This window comes from Oncorhynchus kisutch, linkage group LG2 (genome assembly GCF_002021735.2).
Source record: "Oncorhynchus kisutch isolate 150728-3 linkage group LG2, Okis_V2, whole genome shotgun sequence".
Lineage (NCBI taxonomy): Eukaryota > Metazoa > Chordata > Actinopteri > Salmoniformes > Salmonidae > Oncorhynchus > Oncorhynchus kisutch.
Window position 1 is genome coordinate 13,640,483 of NC_034175.2, and position 19,294 is coordinate 13,659,776.

The 19,294-nt window shown below is 41.3% G+C and overlaps 1 protein-coding gene across 1 annotated transcript in view; it reads right to left on the reverse strand.

Annotated features, from left to right (window-relative positions):
- LOC109901020 (zinc finger protein ZFPM2-like) overlaps positions 1-19,294 on the reverse strand; it is a 200,440-nt gene that overhangs the window by 87,521 nt on the left and 93,625 nt on the right. The window contains exon 4 of the mRNA XM_031788026.1: positions 3,594-3,718. Coding sequence (XP_031643886.1) covers positions 3,594-3,718 — 125 coding nt within the window. The remainder of the gene's footprint in view (positions 1-3,593; positions 3,719-19,294) is intronic.

The following is a 19,294-nucleotide window of genomic DNA, read 5'->3' on the forward strand; positions in this document are numbered from 1 at the left end:
CTCACAGTAGACCCATAGAGAGCCACAGTAGACCCATAGAGAGCCACAGTAGACCCATAGAGAGCCATAGAGACCCACAGTATAATTATAGCTGTAAGTACTGTAGTAGGGCTGGGATGATACCAGTATCGCCATACTCTGTCTGTGTTATTGACTGTACGTTTGTTTATTCCATGTGGAACTCTATGTTCATTTATCCGTTATTTTACCAGGTAAGTTGACTGAGAACACGTTCTCATTTGCAGCAACGACCTGGGGAATAGTTACAGGGGAGAGGAGGGGCATGAATGAGCCAATTGTGTTGTTGTTTGTGTCGCACTGCTTTGCTTTATCTTGGCCAGGTCGCAGTTGTAAATGAGAACTTGTTCTCAACTGGCCTGGTTAAATAAAGGTGAAATAAAATAATGAAAATACTCATTAGTATCATGGTAAGAAAACAAAACAGAATACCAGCCCTAATGTTAGAAACAGACATCATTATGTTGTCACCCAGAGTCACATTGATTTATTGATTTATTTTCAAGCTATAACATACAACATTTTACACAGCAGGGGTTTGGTCTGCTTTGTGTTTACATTTTTGCCATGGAAAAAATATTGCGATACTGATATCGTCCCGGCCCTAGTAGTCCGTTAGTTTACTCCAATCAGGGGAGGGGTGGTAGTGTAAAACAAAGTGGGGGATTTTAAATGATGCAAACAATTAAATTGATAGAACCCAAAATCAATCCTCAATATTAAAGCTGATCTATAGCTTTGTTAAACCCCCCCCCCCCCCTCCCCCCACCCAAAAGAAAGTCAACACTGACCAACGCTGAATAAAGTAATACCAGTAACCAAAGAACTGTCTCGCAATATTTGTGTAAACGCTTGCTTAATGAATTAAAAAAGGTGCATAAGCTGTGCTTATCCTCCACTACACCACTAGTGATGAGAAACCTTGCCTGAGACCTGAAAAATTGCATTAGCTCCTCCATCTTCAATCCTCAGCTTTAGCTCAGCTAGCTAACACAGTTTGCATGCAGTTACCACTCGTCCCCTCTGACTCCTGAACACTACACTCCTCGTTGGTGTAATCATCAGACTCACAACTGGCCACCCCTGACAATCTCTGCTACTACTATAATGGACAGCACTACAAGTGCAAGCTTTATGGAAGAATCACAATGAATTTCTGCATCATGGGACCTTTTCAAGTGGTGAGACCGCATGACACACAGTACTAGCTAACTTTGAATGTATGCTACAATCATGGAAGACTAGATACAGAAGTCTGCGAGTGACGTGTCTGAAAGAGCCCTTTCGATTCCATCGAGGGCATATCAATATCACACAAGAAGGTCACGTGTTTCCAGCTTGGATTTCAAAGTGTGAGAGAGAATGACAGGTGACGTTAATGCCTTAGAGCTGCCATGCCATTGGGTAATTCATTCACCTCTGTGGTTTCACAATCTAACACAGAGAGAAGAGATTTAATAGTACCTAGAGGTCATACTTCTTGAGAATGACTGAGAGCCCCTCTTGGGTGAATGAAGTAGAGACTCATGAAACAATCAGAGTTTATTTCTACCTTCAAATGCTTTATACTGCCTTCCTGACCCTGTAGAGGAACACGAGGCTGGTCTGACATGCATCAAAACTACCCAGCTTTCTCTTTTCTTTCTCCTTTACATTGCTACTTTCTCTTAGTCCTTATTTTATTTCACCTCGTAAGGCTTTCTCTGGTTGGGTGAGACATTAGAGCTGGTTTCTGTCTTTAAATGGCAGTATGTCGTTAAGACGCAGAATACAACTAAGTCCCTTTCCTCCCTCACTAGAAAACAAGAGCTAAAATACCTTTCTGGGGAAGTTGCCAATGTTTTTTTTTTACAGTACTACTGTATATATACACCAGCAAAACTCCTTAACGACCAGGTGGTTGGTAAATTAAGCCATGCAGTGTAAAATGAGTCACTGATGGAAATAGGAGGGAATTGATTGCCAGCTTTCTTGTTTATCTATAGGTACGGCAAATGTGAAGTATGTTCGTATCACAGTAAAACAGGCAGCTCAATAAAACCAAAATAAGTTACTGGAATTCAGCTTTAATGAGGTATTGTGAGAAGCTGCTAACAGCCAGCAGCTCATTTGAGAGATGACTGAGACTAAGAGAAGAGAGAGGAGAGCAAGCAGCGAAGCATAGCATATGTACCCATGAGAATAGACACAGAAAGGAGAGGTCCTTAAAGGCAATATGCCAGAGAGCTCTTCCTCTCCCTTTAATTGAGAGAAGATGTTCGGTTCTTTGTAACCCCTCCACAAGCCATTACAGGTGAAGCCTAGCACCTGCCTCTGTTAGACGCCTGAAGATAGGAGGATCTCAGGGAAGGATTCAGGCGAAGGCAGAGGGCTGTAACTAACAATCTAGAACATTACAATATTGTCCAACAGCTCAGTCTCTTAGAATGTGTACAGTTTAAAATGTATTTAGTTACTTACTACATCTTAACTTCATGTTTATGAAGTATACAAATGTAGGAAACCTTTAGTAAATACTCTGATAACTGCATCTCAACCATATGAGGATGCATTTGACACTAGTTGTTCACTCTGAGGGCAATAGACTGTCACATTGGCTACCCACCTTTCATGTAAATTCATGCAAAAATGGAAGAGAATGTCATGCTCAGTAGTGGCTTGAGGTGCTCATCCTTAGAATCACTCTTTGCTTGAGGATAACAGGCCTGGACCCGAAAAGAGTCCATATTTCATGGTTAGATGAAATATTTAAAGCCATTGATGACTTTAGAACCGTGAGGGGAGCTTAGAAAACAGTCAGAAACAGCTCAGAGAATGATTTAATAAAGTTATAGGGTTAAAGAAATCCACAAGAATGGAGAGGGCCTCTGAGTCTAAAATCCTAGTGGACTTTTCCTTATGTTTCTTAACAGGATGAATATGAGATTGGTTACAATTTTTATTAAGAATTTTCTTAATTAATCCAAATGCAAAATGAAATATCAAAACCCTGGAGGACTCGTCGTTTCACCAGAGCACCAGGTCAACATATTTTCCAGACGTTAAAGAGGAACTTCACTGGGATGTCTTAAGACAAGAGGGGCCAGCTGATTGGTGTAAAGCTGGGGTGAGAATAGTAACATCCAATATAATGGATCGTTAGTTCATTGAATCGAGGGTCTGGACTCGACTAAAAAAATCACCAATTAAAGTGTTTAGTCTTATGGTTGAAATGAATGCACACCAAAGCCTTTTGTGAGGGCCAATTTGATCCCTGAAAAGTCAACTCTGTGGGTCTGACTCTGTCATGGGAATTGGTTCCCTCCTCCTTCCAGTAGAATAGGCTTTACCCACCCACTCTCACTGTATGGTATTGGTGGAAGGAACTTCTAGTAGCCTGGCGGGCAAGGCCTCTAGGAACTAAAAATACTAACTTTTTTTAGCAAAGTGAAGGTTAGGTTATGGACCAAATGAGTGACAGATAATTTGATGGTATTCTCTGTTTTTTTCTTCATGTTCCCAGAGCAGCCCCAGTAACAATGTGACTCTGACAGAATAAGTGAAAGAAAGAGACAGACATTAAAAGCATGACCTACCATGCCACTGCCATCCATGTTCATCTCGATCTTCCCGTTGAAAGGTCCCCACGTGGTTCCCACAGGGAGCTGCTGGCGGCTGTGGATCCGACGCTCCCCATCCTTGTGGAACGCATCCAGCTCTCCTATAAAACACCAAGCATCGAAACGGTCATCATGTCATAAAACACCAAGCATCGAAACGGTCATCATGTCATAAAACACCAAGCATCGAAACGGTCATCATGTCATAAAACACCAAGCATCGAAACGGTCATCATGTCATAAAACACCAAGCATCGAAACAGTCATCATGTCATAAAACACCAAGCATCGAAACAGTCATCATGTCATAAAACACCAAGCATCGAAACAGTCATCATGTCATAAAACACCAAGCATCGAAACAGTCATCATGTCATAAAACACCAAGCATCGAAACGGTCATCATGTCATAAAACACCAAGCATCGAAACGGTCATCATGTCATAAAACACCAAGCATCGAAACAGTCATCATGTCATAAAACACCAAGCATCGAAACAGTCATCATGTCATAAAACACCAAGCATCGAAACAGTCATTATGTCATAAAACACCAAGCATCGAAACAGTCATCATGTCATAAAACACCAAGCATCGAAACAGTCATCATGTCATAAAACACCAAGCATCGAAACAGTCATCATGTCATAAAACACCAAGCATCGAAACAGTCATCATGTCATAAAACACCAAGCATCGAAACAGTCATCATGTCATAAAACACCAAGCATCGAAACAGTCATCATGTCATAAAACACCAAGCATCGAAACAGTCATCATGTCATAAAACACCAAGCATTGAAACAGTCATCATGTCATAAAACACCAAGCATCGAAACAGTCATCATGTCATAAAACACCAAGCATCGAAACAGTCATCATGTCATAAAACACCAAGCATCGAAACAGTCATCATGTCATAAAACACCAAGCATCGAAACAGTCATCATGTCATAAAACACCAAGCATCGAAACAGTCATCATGTCATAAAACACCAAGCATCGAAACAGTCATCATGTCATAAAACACCAAGCATCGAAACAGTCATCATGTCATAAAACACCAAGCATCGAAACAGTCATCATGTCATAAAACACCAAGCATCAAAACAGTCATCATGTCATAAAACACCAAGCATCGAAACAGTCATCATGTCATAAAACACCAAGCATCGAAACAGTCATCATGTCATAAAACACCAAGCATCGAAACAGTCATCATGTCATAAAACACCAAGCATCGAAACAGTCATCATGTCATAAAACACCAAGCATCGAAACAGTCATCATGTCATAAAACACCAAGCATCGAAACAGTCATCATGTCATAAAACACCAAGCATCGAAACAGTCATCATGTCATAAAACACCAAGCATCGAAACAGTCATCATGTCATAAAACACCAAGCATCGAAACAGTCATCATGTCATAAAACACCAAGCATCGAAACAGTCATCATGTCATAAAACACCAAGCATCGAAACAGTCATCATGTCATAAAACACCAAGCATCGAAACAGTCATCATGTCATAAAACACCAAGCATCGAAACAGTCATCATGTCATAAAACACCAAGCATCGAAACAGTCATCATGTCATAAAACACCAAGCATCGAAACAGTCATCATGTCATAAAACACCAAGCATCGAAACAGTCATCATGTCATAAAACACCAAGCATCGAAACAGTCATCATGTCATAAAACACCAAGCATCGAAACAGTCATCATGTCATAAAACACCAAGCATCGAAACAGTCATCATGTCATAAAACACCAAGCATCGAAACAGTCATCATGTCATAAAACACCAAGCATCGAAACAGTCATCATGTCATAAAACACCAAGCATCGAAACAGTCATCATGTCATAAAACACCAAGCATCGAAACAGTCATCATGTCATAAAACACCAAGCATCGAAACAGTCATCATGTCATAAAACACCAAGCATCGAAACAGTCATCATGTCATAAAACACCAAGCATCGAAACAGTCATCATGTCATAAAACACCAAGCATCGAAACAGTCATCATGTCATAAAACACCAAGCATCGAAACAGTCATCATGTCATAAAACACCAAGCATCGAAACAGTCAGCCAAATCCTCCAGTTCCCTAGAAAACACAGTCATTTGTAGAATTTGTTCTTAAATAAGATCATTGCAAAAGTGCTCCTCTTTCTTTTTCTGTGATAGGCATCTTGTGAAGTGTCCTGCTATTTAAAAAAAAATGTATACATACATATCATTTTTTACAATGGACAAATAATAATATCCATAAAAATCTGTTTTATTGTTACATGCCCAAGATGGGTGCAGTGAAATGTGTTGTTTTACAGGGTCAGCCATAGTAGTACAGGACCCCTGGAGCAAATGAAGGCTAAGTGCCTTGCTCAAGGGCACATTAAGAGATTACTATTTCTTTCCCCCCATGCATATAGATCTACAGTCCCTCATGTTCATAAAACAGTAAACAGTGCAGGTTAAGCCGTCTGCTTAAAGCCAAAATAATGAATCCATCATCATCATCATCAGTTGGAGGGTTTCAAATCAAAACACATTTATTTTTATTTTTATTTTTTTTCACCTTTATTTAACCAGGTAGGCTAGTTGAGAACAAGTTCTCATTTGCAACTGCGACCTGGCCAAGATAAAGCATAGCAGTGTGAACAGACAACACAGAGTTACACATGGAGTAAACAATTAACAAGTCAATAACACAGTAGGAAAAAAAGAGAGTCTATATACATTGTGTGCAAAAGGCATGAGGAGGTAGGCGAATAATTACAATTTTGCAGATTAACACTGGAGTGATAAATGATCAGACGGTCATGTACAGGTAGAGATATTGGTGTACAAAAGAGCAGAAAAGTAAATAAATAAAAACAGTATGGGGATGAGGTAGGTAAAAATGGGTGGGCTATTTACTGATAGACTATGTACAGCTGCAGCGATCGGTTAGCTGCTCAGATAGCAGATGTTTGAAGTTGGTGAGGGAGATAAAAGTCTCCAACTTCAGCGATTTTTGCAATTCGTTCCAGTCACAGGCAGCAGAGAACTAGAACGAAAGGCGGCCAAATGAGGTGTTGGCTTTAGGGATGATCAGTGAGATACACCTGCTGGAGCGCGTGCTACGGGTGGGTGTTGCCATCGTGACCAGTGAACTGAGATAAGGCGGAGCTTTACCTAGCATGGACTTGTAGATGACCTGGAGCCAGTGGGTCTGGCGACGAATATGTAGCGAGGGCCAGCCGACTAGAGCATACAGGTCGCAGTGGTGGGTGGTATAAGGTGCTTTAGTGACAAAACGGATGGCACTGTGATAAACTGCATCCAGTTTGCTGAGTAGAGTGTTGGAAGCAATTTTGTAGATGAAATCGCCGAAGTCGAGGATCGGTAGGATAGTCCGAGAATTGAACCCTGTGGCACCCCCATAGAGACTGCCAGAGGACCGGACAGCATGCCCTCCGATTTGACACACTGAACTCTGTCTGCAAAGTAGTTGGTGAACCAGGCAAGGCAGTCATCAGAAAAACCGAGGCTACTGAGTCTCAGTCAAAACAACAGGCCGGTAACTTTGCCTGAAAGGTGTCTTCTCTAGAGATAATCTCTGTGAGACATCGCAGGGCCAGGCTCAGTGACTGGCAGGCGGCGAGAGAGGCAGCGAATTGATCCAGGAAGAAGCCAGGCCCCTTGTTAGTGCTGTGCACAGCTACACTTAATGAACTGTGTAACAGGATAGCACTGTTAGCGCAGCTAGCTAAAACACCCCCGCTATCTTATCTCTTAGATTCAGTGTACTTTTTTGGGACAGTGATTAATCAAATAGTTATGATAATTGGGGCCGCAGTGTGGTCACCGCTGGGTTTCTGGGGGAGAGGAAAGTCATGCAGGCCTCTCAAGTGCACATTTCCCCCTCAAGCGCTATCTGCTCTATCTTCCTGTGAACGTCTACTCTCCCTCTGACTGAAGCCAAGTGTTATGATTGTCTTCAGCACTCTAACTTATCACCCTTTTATTGAGGCACATTTTCACATAATCTTCCCGCCTTTGTTACTGTAAAGTGAATGTAATATACAGTACGGCACAATCTAAACAGACCCAGAAGGTATTCATGTATTTCTCATAGTTGATACGTTCTTACTGTAGTTACCGCACATGTATGAACCATACATTTAGTTTGCAAAACTTATTTGAACCTAGATGTGCACTGATGTTGTTGCTAATCAGTATTCTGGGCATGTATTCCATGCATGTTGAGTGAAGTGAAATGATCACTGAACTTTATAATAACACTCCTGTGATATAATGACCTATTCAGACGAGGTCTATACTGTAAATATCAGCCTTGTATCTGTGACACGCTATTGTGTCAGTCTGTTTGTATGGAAATGCTTTCATCTACCGTGCTCCTTCTCATGCATAAACAACATTGGTTGAAGGGGTGGCTACGCTAACAATAGGCTACGTTGTTGTTGTTTCCTAAAGATCACACACACCTGGGTCAAATCACACCCTGGAGTCAGGAAGATTTCTCTTCAGAAATACTTCATACTTCATCTGCCATCACCTACACCCTCCGCTATAAAATACACCTGCATTTCAAGAACATTACAGCCCGAACAATTACTTGATGTTGGATAAATGTACAAATATATGCCAAAACTAGAGTAGTATTCTCATCTCAATACTGCAAACGTTCCTTTTTGTATGATACCAATGACACCACTGTCTACTGTATGTCCAGACAACTTTATTTTGTGGAAGAATGAACTGGGATGATTATCTCTCTCCTCCTCCTCCTCTCTGTCTGTTGCCCACTGCGTTACTGACGGTGTGGTGGAAGGTGGCTAAGCTCATTAAGAGAGAAATGATTAAACATTGGAGCACAGCTGGCCACCATCAGAGGCAGCAGGCTCCCTCAGTGCGATGCAAGGGAGAAGGAGCGCATGCAGCCACCGCTTGATGCATTCTGTCTGTGCTCTGATAAGAGCGAGGCCCTTTAACCACTTGGATGCTAGTTCCTGTTTAGCCCTGTTGACACAACGACCGCTAGCTACAGCCATCCCCAGCGGGCGGGTAGTCTCTCAAATCAATTAAATTCAAGGGGTTTTATTGGCATGGGAATAGATATAGATAATATACAAAAGTGAAGTAAACAATACAAATTAACAGTAAACATTATACTCACAGATGTTCCCCAAAAAGATTAAGACATTACAAATGTCATATTATGTAACAGTGTTGTAACGATGTACAAGTGGTTAAAGTACTCTCTCTGTGTCTCGTTTCCTCCACCTCTCTCTGGTTGGTTCGAGATGGGGGGATGGTAGTAGGTGTGTGAGAGAGAAGGGAGAGGGGGGTACAATTCAATTGGAGGTTTGAGGTCCTCATACAGTGTCTGTGTGCCAGTTGTTTGTGACCCATACCAAATGTTGCCTGAGGACCTTGGCTTCCAGCTGGTGTGTCACATCTGTTGCAGATACAATCCTCCGACCTCAACAAAAACACCAGCTGAAAAATAATAAGCCTTCATACTTTATCTCTCCATTTGCCACCAGCATTTAGGAGTCCACTATCTATAGAAAACAAATATATAGACATGCATTATGATAATAGACAACTGGTTTTATCTAAATGGGGTCTGTACACAATCTATACTCCCTGATATCGCAATTGTCGCAATTGTAAATGAGAACTTGTTCTCAACTTGCCTACCTGGTTAAATAAAGGTAAAATAAATAAATAAATAAATATCTATGGTATTTTGGATGGTCAAAGTGAAGAAGCCTCCTTTGGGAAATCTTTAGCCCAGCCAAAATGACCACTGTTTATCAAACTCTCTGAGGTACTGAGACTACAACTCAAGTGTCAAAACTCTCACCTTCCCACTCTGCTCATTTCCTTAATAAATCTTAAAGACAAAGTAAAAAAGAAACACTCACTGTATTGAACCCTTTCTCACAAATCAAAGACAAGGCCTGAAGAAAGAGAGGCCTTCAGTGAGCTCCAGTACAGGGGGCTCTGACAAACCCTACCCGCTCTGTCCCCCTCAACGTCGCTCAACACCCAATAGTGAAATGCCACAGTTCTTGGCAAGAGGCAACTGATGATGTGACTAAAGAGTCCCCCACCCCTCACCCCCTCCCCCCTCGATAAGATCATCATCTGTCGCTAGACTCTGGGGTCTGTTCCTGCTCTCTCTGGTCTCCACTGATACTTGGCAGCCCAATGAATGTCCCTTTGTGTGTGGAGAGATCCTCCTCAGATAGCACCCAAGATGCTCCACGCTGGCATCTGTTTGTTTTGCTGTTATGCGGACAGAGGGACAGAGAGAAAGAGAAATAGGGAACCTCATCGTCTCTCTCTCCGTCTCTCTTCACTGGCATAGCTCGGAATGCTAATGAGCAGTGTCTCAGTGGCAGGGTGCCATCTTGGTGTGATTTAAAGAATAGATGGTGGAGGAGTGGGAGAGAGGGAGAGCGAGGCAGACACCCCAAACCTGAACACATCACCTCTTTTTTATTCCACTATTAGATCTCCAATAACATGACCTGTTCTTTAAAATGAAGAACATTTGCCCTCACCTCCATTCAAGTGGTATCTATATAGGTACAGTCCACATACAGTAACACTGTAGTTCGATCCATGTGAGCCAGTGAAGTATGTTCTGAATGGTGGGTGCAATAGGTTCAGTTCAGTATCTCTCCTTCCAGACCCATATCAAACATCTCCAATCCAAAGTTAAATCTAGAATTGGCTTCCTTTTTCGCAACAAAGCATCCTTCACTCATGCTGCCAAACATACCCTTGTAAAACTGACCATCCTACCAATCCTCGACTTTGGCGATGTCATTTACAAAATAGCCTCCAATACCCTACTCAACAAATTGGATGCAGTCTATCACAGTGCAATCCGTTTTATCACCAAAGCCCCATATACTACCCACCATTGTGACCTGTACGCTCTCGTTGGCTGGCCCTCGCTTCATACTCGTCGCCAAACCCACTGGCTCCATGTCATCTACAAGACCCTGCTAGGTAAAGTCCCCCCTTATCTCAGCTCGCTGGTCACCATAGCATCTCTCACCTGTAGCACACGCTCCAGCAGGTATATCTCTCTAGTCACCCCCAAAACCAATTCTTTCTTTGGCCGCCTCTCCTTCCAGTTCTCTGCTGCCAATGACTGGAACGAACTACAAAAATCTCTGAAACTGGAAACACTTATCTCCCTCACTAGCTTTAAGCACCAACTGTCAGAGCAGCTCACAGATTACTGCACCTGTACATAGCCCACCTATAATTTAGCCCAAACAACTACCTCTTTCCCAACTGTATTTAATTTTAATTAATTTATTTATTTTGCTCCTTTGCACCCCATTATTTTTATTTCTACTTTGCACATTCTTCCATTGCAAAACTACCATTCCAGTATTTTACTTGCTATATTGTATTTACTTTGCCATCATGGCCTTTTTTGCCTTTACCTCCCTTCTCACCTCATTTGTTCACATTGTATATAGCCTTGTTTATACTGCATTATTGACTGTATGTTTGTTTTTACTCCATGTGTAACTCTGTGTCGTTTTATCTGTCGAACTGCTTTGCTTTATCTTGGCCAGGTCGCAATTGTAAATGAGAACTTGTTCTCAACTTGCCTACCTGGTTAAATAAAGGTAAAATAAAAAAATAAAAAAAAGTAGTAAACAATCACTCAACCATAGTATCCCTTTCTATGTGGCAATATGGCATTCAAGGGACTCAGAATGTTACCACAGAAATGTTACCACAGAAATGTTACCACAAAATCTCAATGTATAAATGTTTGAACACTGGTGGATTCCTAGTGGATGATGATGGATAGACTTTGTATTCAAATATTCCTCCATATTATAATGTACCTCACATCTCCTGGTGTGGAACTTCATTCAATTTGGATTTAACTTAATATCATTTCTCTACAGTGAGGGTCATAAATGACAAATGACAGTGTTAGGTGGCTGCAGATTAACAGTGTAGCGATTTAAAACATGAATATTGGTTCAGTGACCAACTGAAAACTAAGACTTACGTTGGTTGTCTATACATATTCTAGTTATATGTATTTATACCTAAATCATATTTCCATGGTTAAATATTTTTTCAACTAATAAAACCACTTTCCTATTATCCCTTGAATGTATCAATTGGAAACGAAATACAATCCAATGTAATAGGTTCAGTTCAGTATCTCTCCTTCCAGACCCATATCAAACATCTCCAATCCAAAGTTAAATCTAGAATTGGCTTCCTTTTTCGCAACAAAGCATCCTTCACTCATGCTGCCAAACATACCCTTGTAAAACTGACCATCCTACCAATCCTCGACTTTGGCGATGTCATTTACAAAATAGCCTCCAATACCCTACTCAACAAATTGGATGCAGTCTATCACAGTGCAATCCGTTTTATCACCAAAGCCCCATATACTACCCACCATTGTGACCTGTACGCTCTCGTTGGCTGGCCCTCGCTTCATACTCGTCGCCAAACCCACTGGCTCCATGTCATCTACAAGACCCTGCTAGGTAAAGTCCCCCCTTATCTCAGCTCGCTGGTCACCATAGCATCTCTCACCTGTAGCACACGCTCCAGCAGGTATATCTCTCTAGTCACCCCCAAAACCAATTCTTTCTTTGGCCGCCTCTCCTTCCAGTTCTCTGCTGCCAATGACTGGAACGAACTACAAAAATCTCTGAAACTGGAAACACTTATCTCCCTCACTAGCTTTAAGCACCAACTGTCAGAGCAGCTCACAGATTACTGCACCTGTACATAGCCCACCTATAATTTAGCCCAAACAACTACCTCTTTCCCAACTGTATTTAATTTTAATTTATTTATTTATTTTGCTCCTTTGCACCCCATTATTTTTATTTCTACTTTGCACATTCTTCCATTGCAAAACTACCATTCCAGTATTTTACTTGCTATATTGTATTTACTTTGCCATCATGGCCTTTTTTGCCTTTACCTCCCTTCTCACCTCATTTGTTCACATTGTATATAGCCTTGTTTATACTGCATTATTGACTGTATGTTTGTTTTTACTCCATGTGTAACTCTGTGTCGTTTTATCTGTCGAACTGCTTTGCTTTATCTTGGCCAGGTCGCAATTGTAAATGAGAACTTGTTCTCAACTTGCCTACCTGGTTAAATAAAGGTAAAATAAAAAAATAAAAAAAAGTAGTAAACAATCACTCAACCATAGTATCCCTTTCTATGTGGCAATATGGCATTCAAGGGACTCAGAATGTTACCACAGAAATGTTACCACAGAAATGTTACCACAAAATCTCAATGTATAAATGTTTGAACACTGGTGGATTCCTAGTGGATGATGATGGATAGACTTTGTATTCAAATATTCCTCCATATTATAATGTACCTCACATCTCCTGGTGTGGAACTTCATTCAATTTGGATTTAACTTAATATCATTTCTCTACAGTGAGGGTCATAAATGACAAATGACAGTGTTAGGTGGCTGCAGATTAACAGTGTAGCGATTTAAAACATGAATATTGGTTCAGTGACCAACTGAAAACTAAGACTTACGTTGGTTGTCTATACATATTCTAGTTATATGTATTTATACCTAAATCATATTTCCATGGTTAAATATTTTTTCAACTAATAAAACCACTTTCCTATTATCCCTTGAATGTATCAATTGGAAACGAAATACAATCCAATGTAATATTTTTAGCTTAAAAACAACAATTCACTGGATATTCACTAGATATCATAAACTGGTAACAATTGAAACCATGTGAATCTATGTAGAGAGGTGTACAGTAGAGTAAGAGACTGCTGTGACAACGTTCAATAATAACCCCATGTCTGTCAGTTCAGAGACGCAGCTATCACAACCATCGCTACTAACAGAACAGGTTATAGAAGTGCCAAATGGGATACAAATGAATATACCACATGGAGCATATAGAGGGTGAAATGGAACGTACAGTATCTCTCCACAAAAGGTGCTACATCTCTAAAGGAGCAGAGATGTGATATGACATGTTACAGCTGAAGGAGAAATGCCAGCGCGCCTTGATAAGAGAGCGATGAACTTTCCTCCCCTTCCCCTAAACCTCCATTATCAGGTCCAAGAGAACAAAATGCATCATTTATAACCCAGAGCAGCACTATTATCTCTGGGCAAGACACTTGTTTTAAAACACAGATAGACCTCTCCCTCTCCCTCCTCCTCCTCCTCCTCCTCCTCCTCCTCTCCCAGACGAGAACCCCCTGCTTGTCTGGCTCACACCCTCCTTTTGAGCAGTGGGAGGGAGGGAGGGGAAACTTGACCATTTTGGGAGAGCAAGTTTCCTAGACAACCACATGTGCTAGGCTAAGACGAAGGGGTGCAGGGAAAGGGCCCCTATAGGTCAGCCTTGTTTTGAGGACACTCCTATAGGTCAGCCTTGTTTTGAGGACACTGCTATAGGTCAGCCTTGTTTTGAGGACACTCCTATAGGTCAGCCTTGTTTTGAGGACAGAGCCAATAGGTCAGCCTTGTTTTGAGGACACTCCTATAGGTCAGCCTTGTTTTGAGACCGGAGCCTATAGGTAAGCCTTGTTTTGAGACCGGAGCCCATAGGTAAGCCTTGTTTTGAGGACACTCCTACAGGTAAGCCTTGTTTTGAGGACACTCCGGTAGGTCAGTCTTATACACCATATTACTGTCCTGCTAATGTTCCTGGACTTGTAGGCTAAACTGATGAGAAAAAACATAACTGTTCCAAATGGTTGTCCAATCAGTCAGGCTATTTTTAGACTTTTTTAACCTTTATTTAACTAGGCAAGTCAGTTAAGAATAAATTCTTATTTACAATGATGGCCTACCAAAAGGCCTACCAAAAGGCCTACCAAAAGGCCTACCAAAAGGCCTACCAAAAGGCCTACCAAAATTCCTGGGCTGGAATTAAAAATCAATAATAATATAGGACAAAACACACATCACGACAAGAGAGACACCACTACATGAAGAGAGACACCACTACATGAAGAGAGACACCACTACATGAAGAGAGACACCACTACATGAAGAGAGAGACACCACTACATGAAGAGAGAGACACCACTACATGAAGAGAGAGACACCACTACATGAAGAGAGACACCACTACATGAAGAGAGACACCACTACATGAAGAGAGACACCACTACATGAAGAGAGACACCACTACATGAAGAGAGACACCACTACATGAAGAGAGACACCACTACATGAAGAGAGACCTAAGACAACAACATAGCATGGCAGCAACACATGACAACACAGCATGGTAGCAACACAACATGACAACAACATGGTAGGCTAGATGCAGTTATTTCAAAATCAATATGAATTCAAAATACCAGGCTTTTGAGCGGTTATTCAAATGACAGGCTATTCATTGCCGTTTACAAACTAGACTAGAGTTTTGCACTCACTTGAAAACAATCATAACATTCTTCATAGGCTTCTAACTTAGGCTATAGGCTACATCTCAAGGCTGTCTGTCTTCATTGTTCTGTTCCGCAAGTACACACCTTGCCTCTCCGCTGTCACGGCTACTCCTTTTAAATCTGGTGGAGCCCCAGGAAAAGCCAGACTACAAAAGCTTGTTGGACACATCGGCTTATTTTCTTTAATGGCGGGAGTTGGAAAAGGATACACCTTTATTTTCCTATAGTAGGCCTGTCTTAACACCAGGCTACATCCTGACAAAATAGGCCTGTCTTAACACCAGGCTACATCCTGACAAAATAGGCCTGTCTTAACACCAGGCTACATCCTGACAAAATAGGCCTGTCTTAACACCAGGCTACATCCTGACAAAATAGGCCTGTCTTAACACCAGGCTACATCCTGACAAAATAGGCCTTTCTTAACACCGGGCTACATCCTGCCAAAATAGGCCTGTCTTAACACCGGGCTACATCCTGACAAAACAGGCCTGTCTTAACACCGGGCTACATCCTGACAAAATAGGCCTGTCTTAACACCGGGCTACATCCTGACAAAACAGGCCAGTCTTAACACCGGGCTACATCCTGACAAAATAGGCCTGTCTTATTAACACCGGGCTACATCCTGACAAAATAGGCCTGTCTTATTAACACCGGGCTACATCCTGACAAAATAGGACTATCTTAACACCGGGCTACATCCTGACAAAATAGGCCTATCTTAACACTGGGCTACATCCTGACAAAATAGGCCTATCTTAACACCGGGCTACATCCTGACAAAATAGGCCTGTCTTAACACCGGGCTACATCCTGACAAAATAGGCCTATCTTAACACCGGGCTACATCCTGACAAAATAGACCTATCTTAACACTGGGCTACATCCTGACAAAATAGGCCTGTCTTAACACCGGGCTACATCTTGACAAAATAGGCCTGTCTTAACACCGGGCTACATCCTGACAAAATAGGCCTGTCTTAACACCGGGCTACATCCTGACAAAATAGGCCTGTCTTAACACCGGGCTACATCCTGACAAAATACACCATATGAGTGGCCTGATAATGTATATTTCTGGGCCTTCTAAACTGTAGGGAACAGACCCAAACTGATCAACATGGTTGCATAATCAGGCCTCCACTGTAGGCCTGTGCCGTTATTTCTGCAGGAAACCAAACGGGAGGTGTGAGCGGTTATTATCATTAGGCTACATCACAGTTTACACCCTCTGGACAATACCTGTGTATTCACTTGATAACAATAATACTTCCTCATTGCATTGTGTTGTTGTAGCCCAGGTATAATAATTCCCTGGTCTAAAAACATAGGCCTAATTAACAGTGGAGCCTCTCTCTCCCAGCTGTTTCTGTGCGCAATAGGCTATAAGCCTCGGACGCAAGACTCCTCTTCTAGTGAAATCCCAGGAAAAGCTATAGGCTACAAAATCTATAGGACATTTATTTTGATCATGTTTTATACTAGGCCTTATAGCCCATTCAGGGAAAGAAGCAGGCTTGCCCTTGCTAATTGATGAACGTAAAACAGGCCTACAGCTTAGAAAATGCATGTCGGGAAAGTTGAGGAAAGAATGTGCATTGGTGTGGCCACTTTTGGCCGGTTGTGATAACATTGTTGCACTGATGCAAATAGTTGCACAGGACATACAGAGATGAGCACAGTGAAAAAGAAGACACAAACGAATTGACAACCATTAGAATAATTGAAATCACTTACAAACCACTTGAGCAACGAGGCAATGACATGCTGTAAAAGATGTGCAGGGTAAACAGCGCATGTTGTTGAATTGCTACATTTAGAACACAAGTTACTATATTATTTTCCAGTAGGATTACATGTACATCGAAGTATTATTTTCAGTTGTGACTATGAAAATGAACACACCCTGGAAGCACTGAATGTTCTAAACCAGTATCTCTGCGTTAGAAACCTCCTGAATGGTCTTGTGTTAACACCTTATTAATAGTCTGCATGCAGTAGAATGTGTGGATCAGTTGATTGACAGGCGTAGGACTGTAAACGATCAACTATAAACTTTCCTCTAGTGTGGATGCTCACCAACGTTTTCTAGTTATGTAGCCTATAGTTTATTATTATAGTTATCTTTATTGGATTGCTGGCCTTAACTCAACACAACTAACGTTATTCTCACAACAAAACTATCCCACTAGTCTAGCTAACGTTAGCGAACTTGAATTAAATAAATATAAAATTACACATACACTTATTTACTTGACTTTTATACTCTATAAATTAACTTTTTCAAATAATTTACTCAGGCAAATAAAGCGGAAGTGGAATCCATCACTTCCTTGTTTGGCTGTGCCCATAGCAACGTTCGAAAAGGAGGTGTATCGATCAGCCTTGTTTTGAGGACACTCCTATAGGTCAGGTTTGTTTTGAGGACACTCCTATAGGTCAGGTTTGTTTTGAGGACACTCCTATAGGTCAGGTTTGTTTTGAGGACACTCCTATAGGTCAGGTTTGTTTTGAGGACACTCCTATAGGTCAGGTTTGTTTTGAGGACACTCCTATAGGTCAGGTTTGTTTTGAGGACACTCCTATAGGTCAGGTTTGTTTTGAGGAGACTCCTATAGGTCAGGTTTGTTTTGAGGACACTCCTATAGGTCAGGTTTGTTTTGAGGACACTCCTATAGGTCAGGTTTGTTTTGAGGACACTCCTATAGGTCAGGTTTGTTTTGAGGACACTCCTATAGGTCAGGTTTGTTTTGAGGACACTCCTATAGGTCAGGTTTGTTTTGAGGATACTCCTATAGGTCAGGTTTGTTTTGAGGACACTCCTATAGGTCAGGTTTGTTTTGAGGACACTCCTATAGGTCAGGTTTGTTTTGAGGACACTCCTATAGGTCAGGTTTGTTTTGAGGACACTCCTATAGGTCAGGTTTGTTTTGAGGCCCACAAGACAGGCAAGGGTTTGTTGGGGAAAAAGTTAAACAGGCCATAGAGATTAGGGCATTTTAGCCATAGATATAGATACTGTCTGTGATTTTAGCCCTGACACAAAGGAGAGGACCAGGGTAGAACCCCTTCTATTGACTCTGGCAGGTTGAAATTATAATATATTGGTGCTATTTAGATCCCATTTAATCACAAGAGGGAAATCAGAGAACTGTAATATGAACAGGAAATACATCTAACATCTACTGAGAACTTGTCTCTTGTATGCTATCATTGAACTATAGGAATATGCCAGTTGTCAAGTCCTCAGTTTGATCAAAAGCCTAGTGAAGTTAGCAGTAAGCATACAGACAACAATCTCCAACACATCCATCTTATACAAGTGCCACACTGTCTATTGATAGCTGGTAAAACAAGACAGGAAAAGTTAAAAGGCTGAAAGTCTCCTCACACAGGTATCTCAAACAACATCTAGAGGACGCCCCATTTGTGTTGTTGATTTGATTGTTTTACATGTTGAGAAGCATCAGAAGGATAACACTCCTATTTAGCCTGTCAGGTGGACTGAATAATTGTTTCTATTCGATTCTATATGTTTATAAGTTAACCATTCACATACCTCTATGACCGGTTGGATGCCTGCTAAAACACAAAAGCTTTACAGAATTTTATGAACAAAAGTAGTGAAGTTTAGAACACGTGCTTTCATTAATAAATAAATATATATATACAGTGCCTTGCGAAAGTATTCGGCCCCCTTGAACTTTGCGACCTTTTGCCACATTTCAGGCTTCAAACATAAAGAATCTACAACAAGTGGGACACAATCATGAAGTGGAACGACATTTATTGGATATTTCAAACTTTTTTAACAAATCAAAAGCTGAAAAATTGGGCGTGCAAAATTATTCAGCCCCCTTACGTTAATACTTTGTAGCGCCACCCTTTGCTGCGATTACAGCTGTAAGTCGCTTGGGGTATGTCTCTATCAGTTTTGCACATCGAGAGACTGACATTTTTTCCCATTCCTACTTGCAAAACAGCTCGAGCTCAGTGAGGTTGGATGGAGAGCATTTGTGAACAGCAGTTTTCAGTTCTTTCCACAGATTCTCGATTGGATTCAGGTCTGGACTTTGACTTGGCCATTCTAACACCTGGATATGTTTATTTTTGAACCATTCCATTGTAGATTTTGCTTTATGTTTTGGATCATTGTCTTGTTGGAAGACAAATCTCC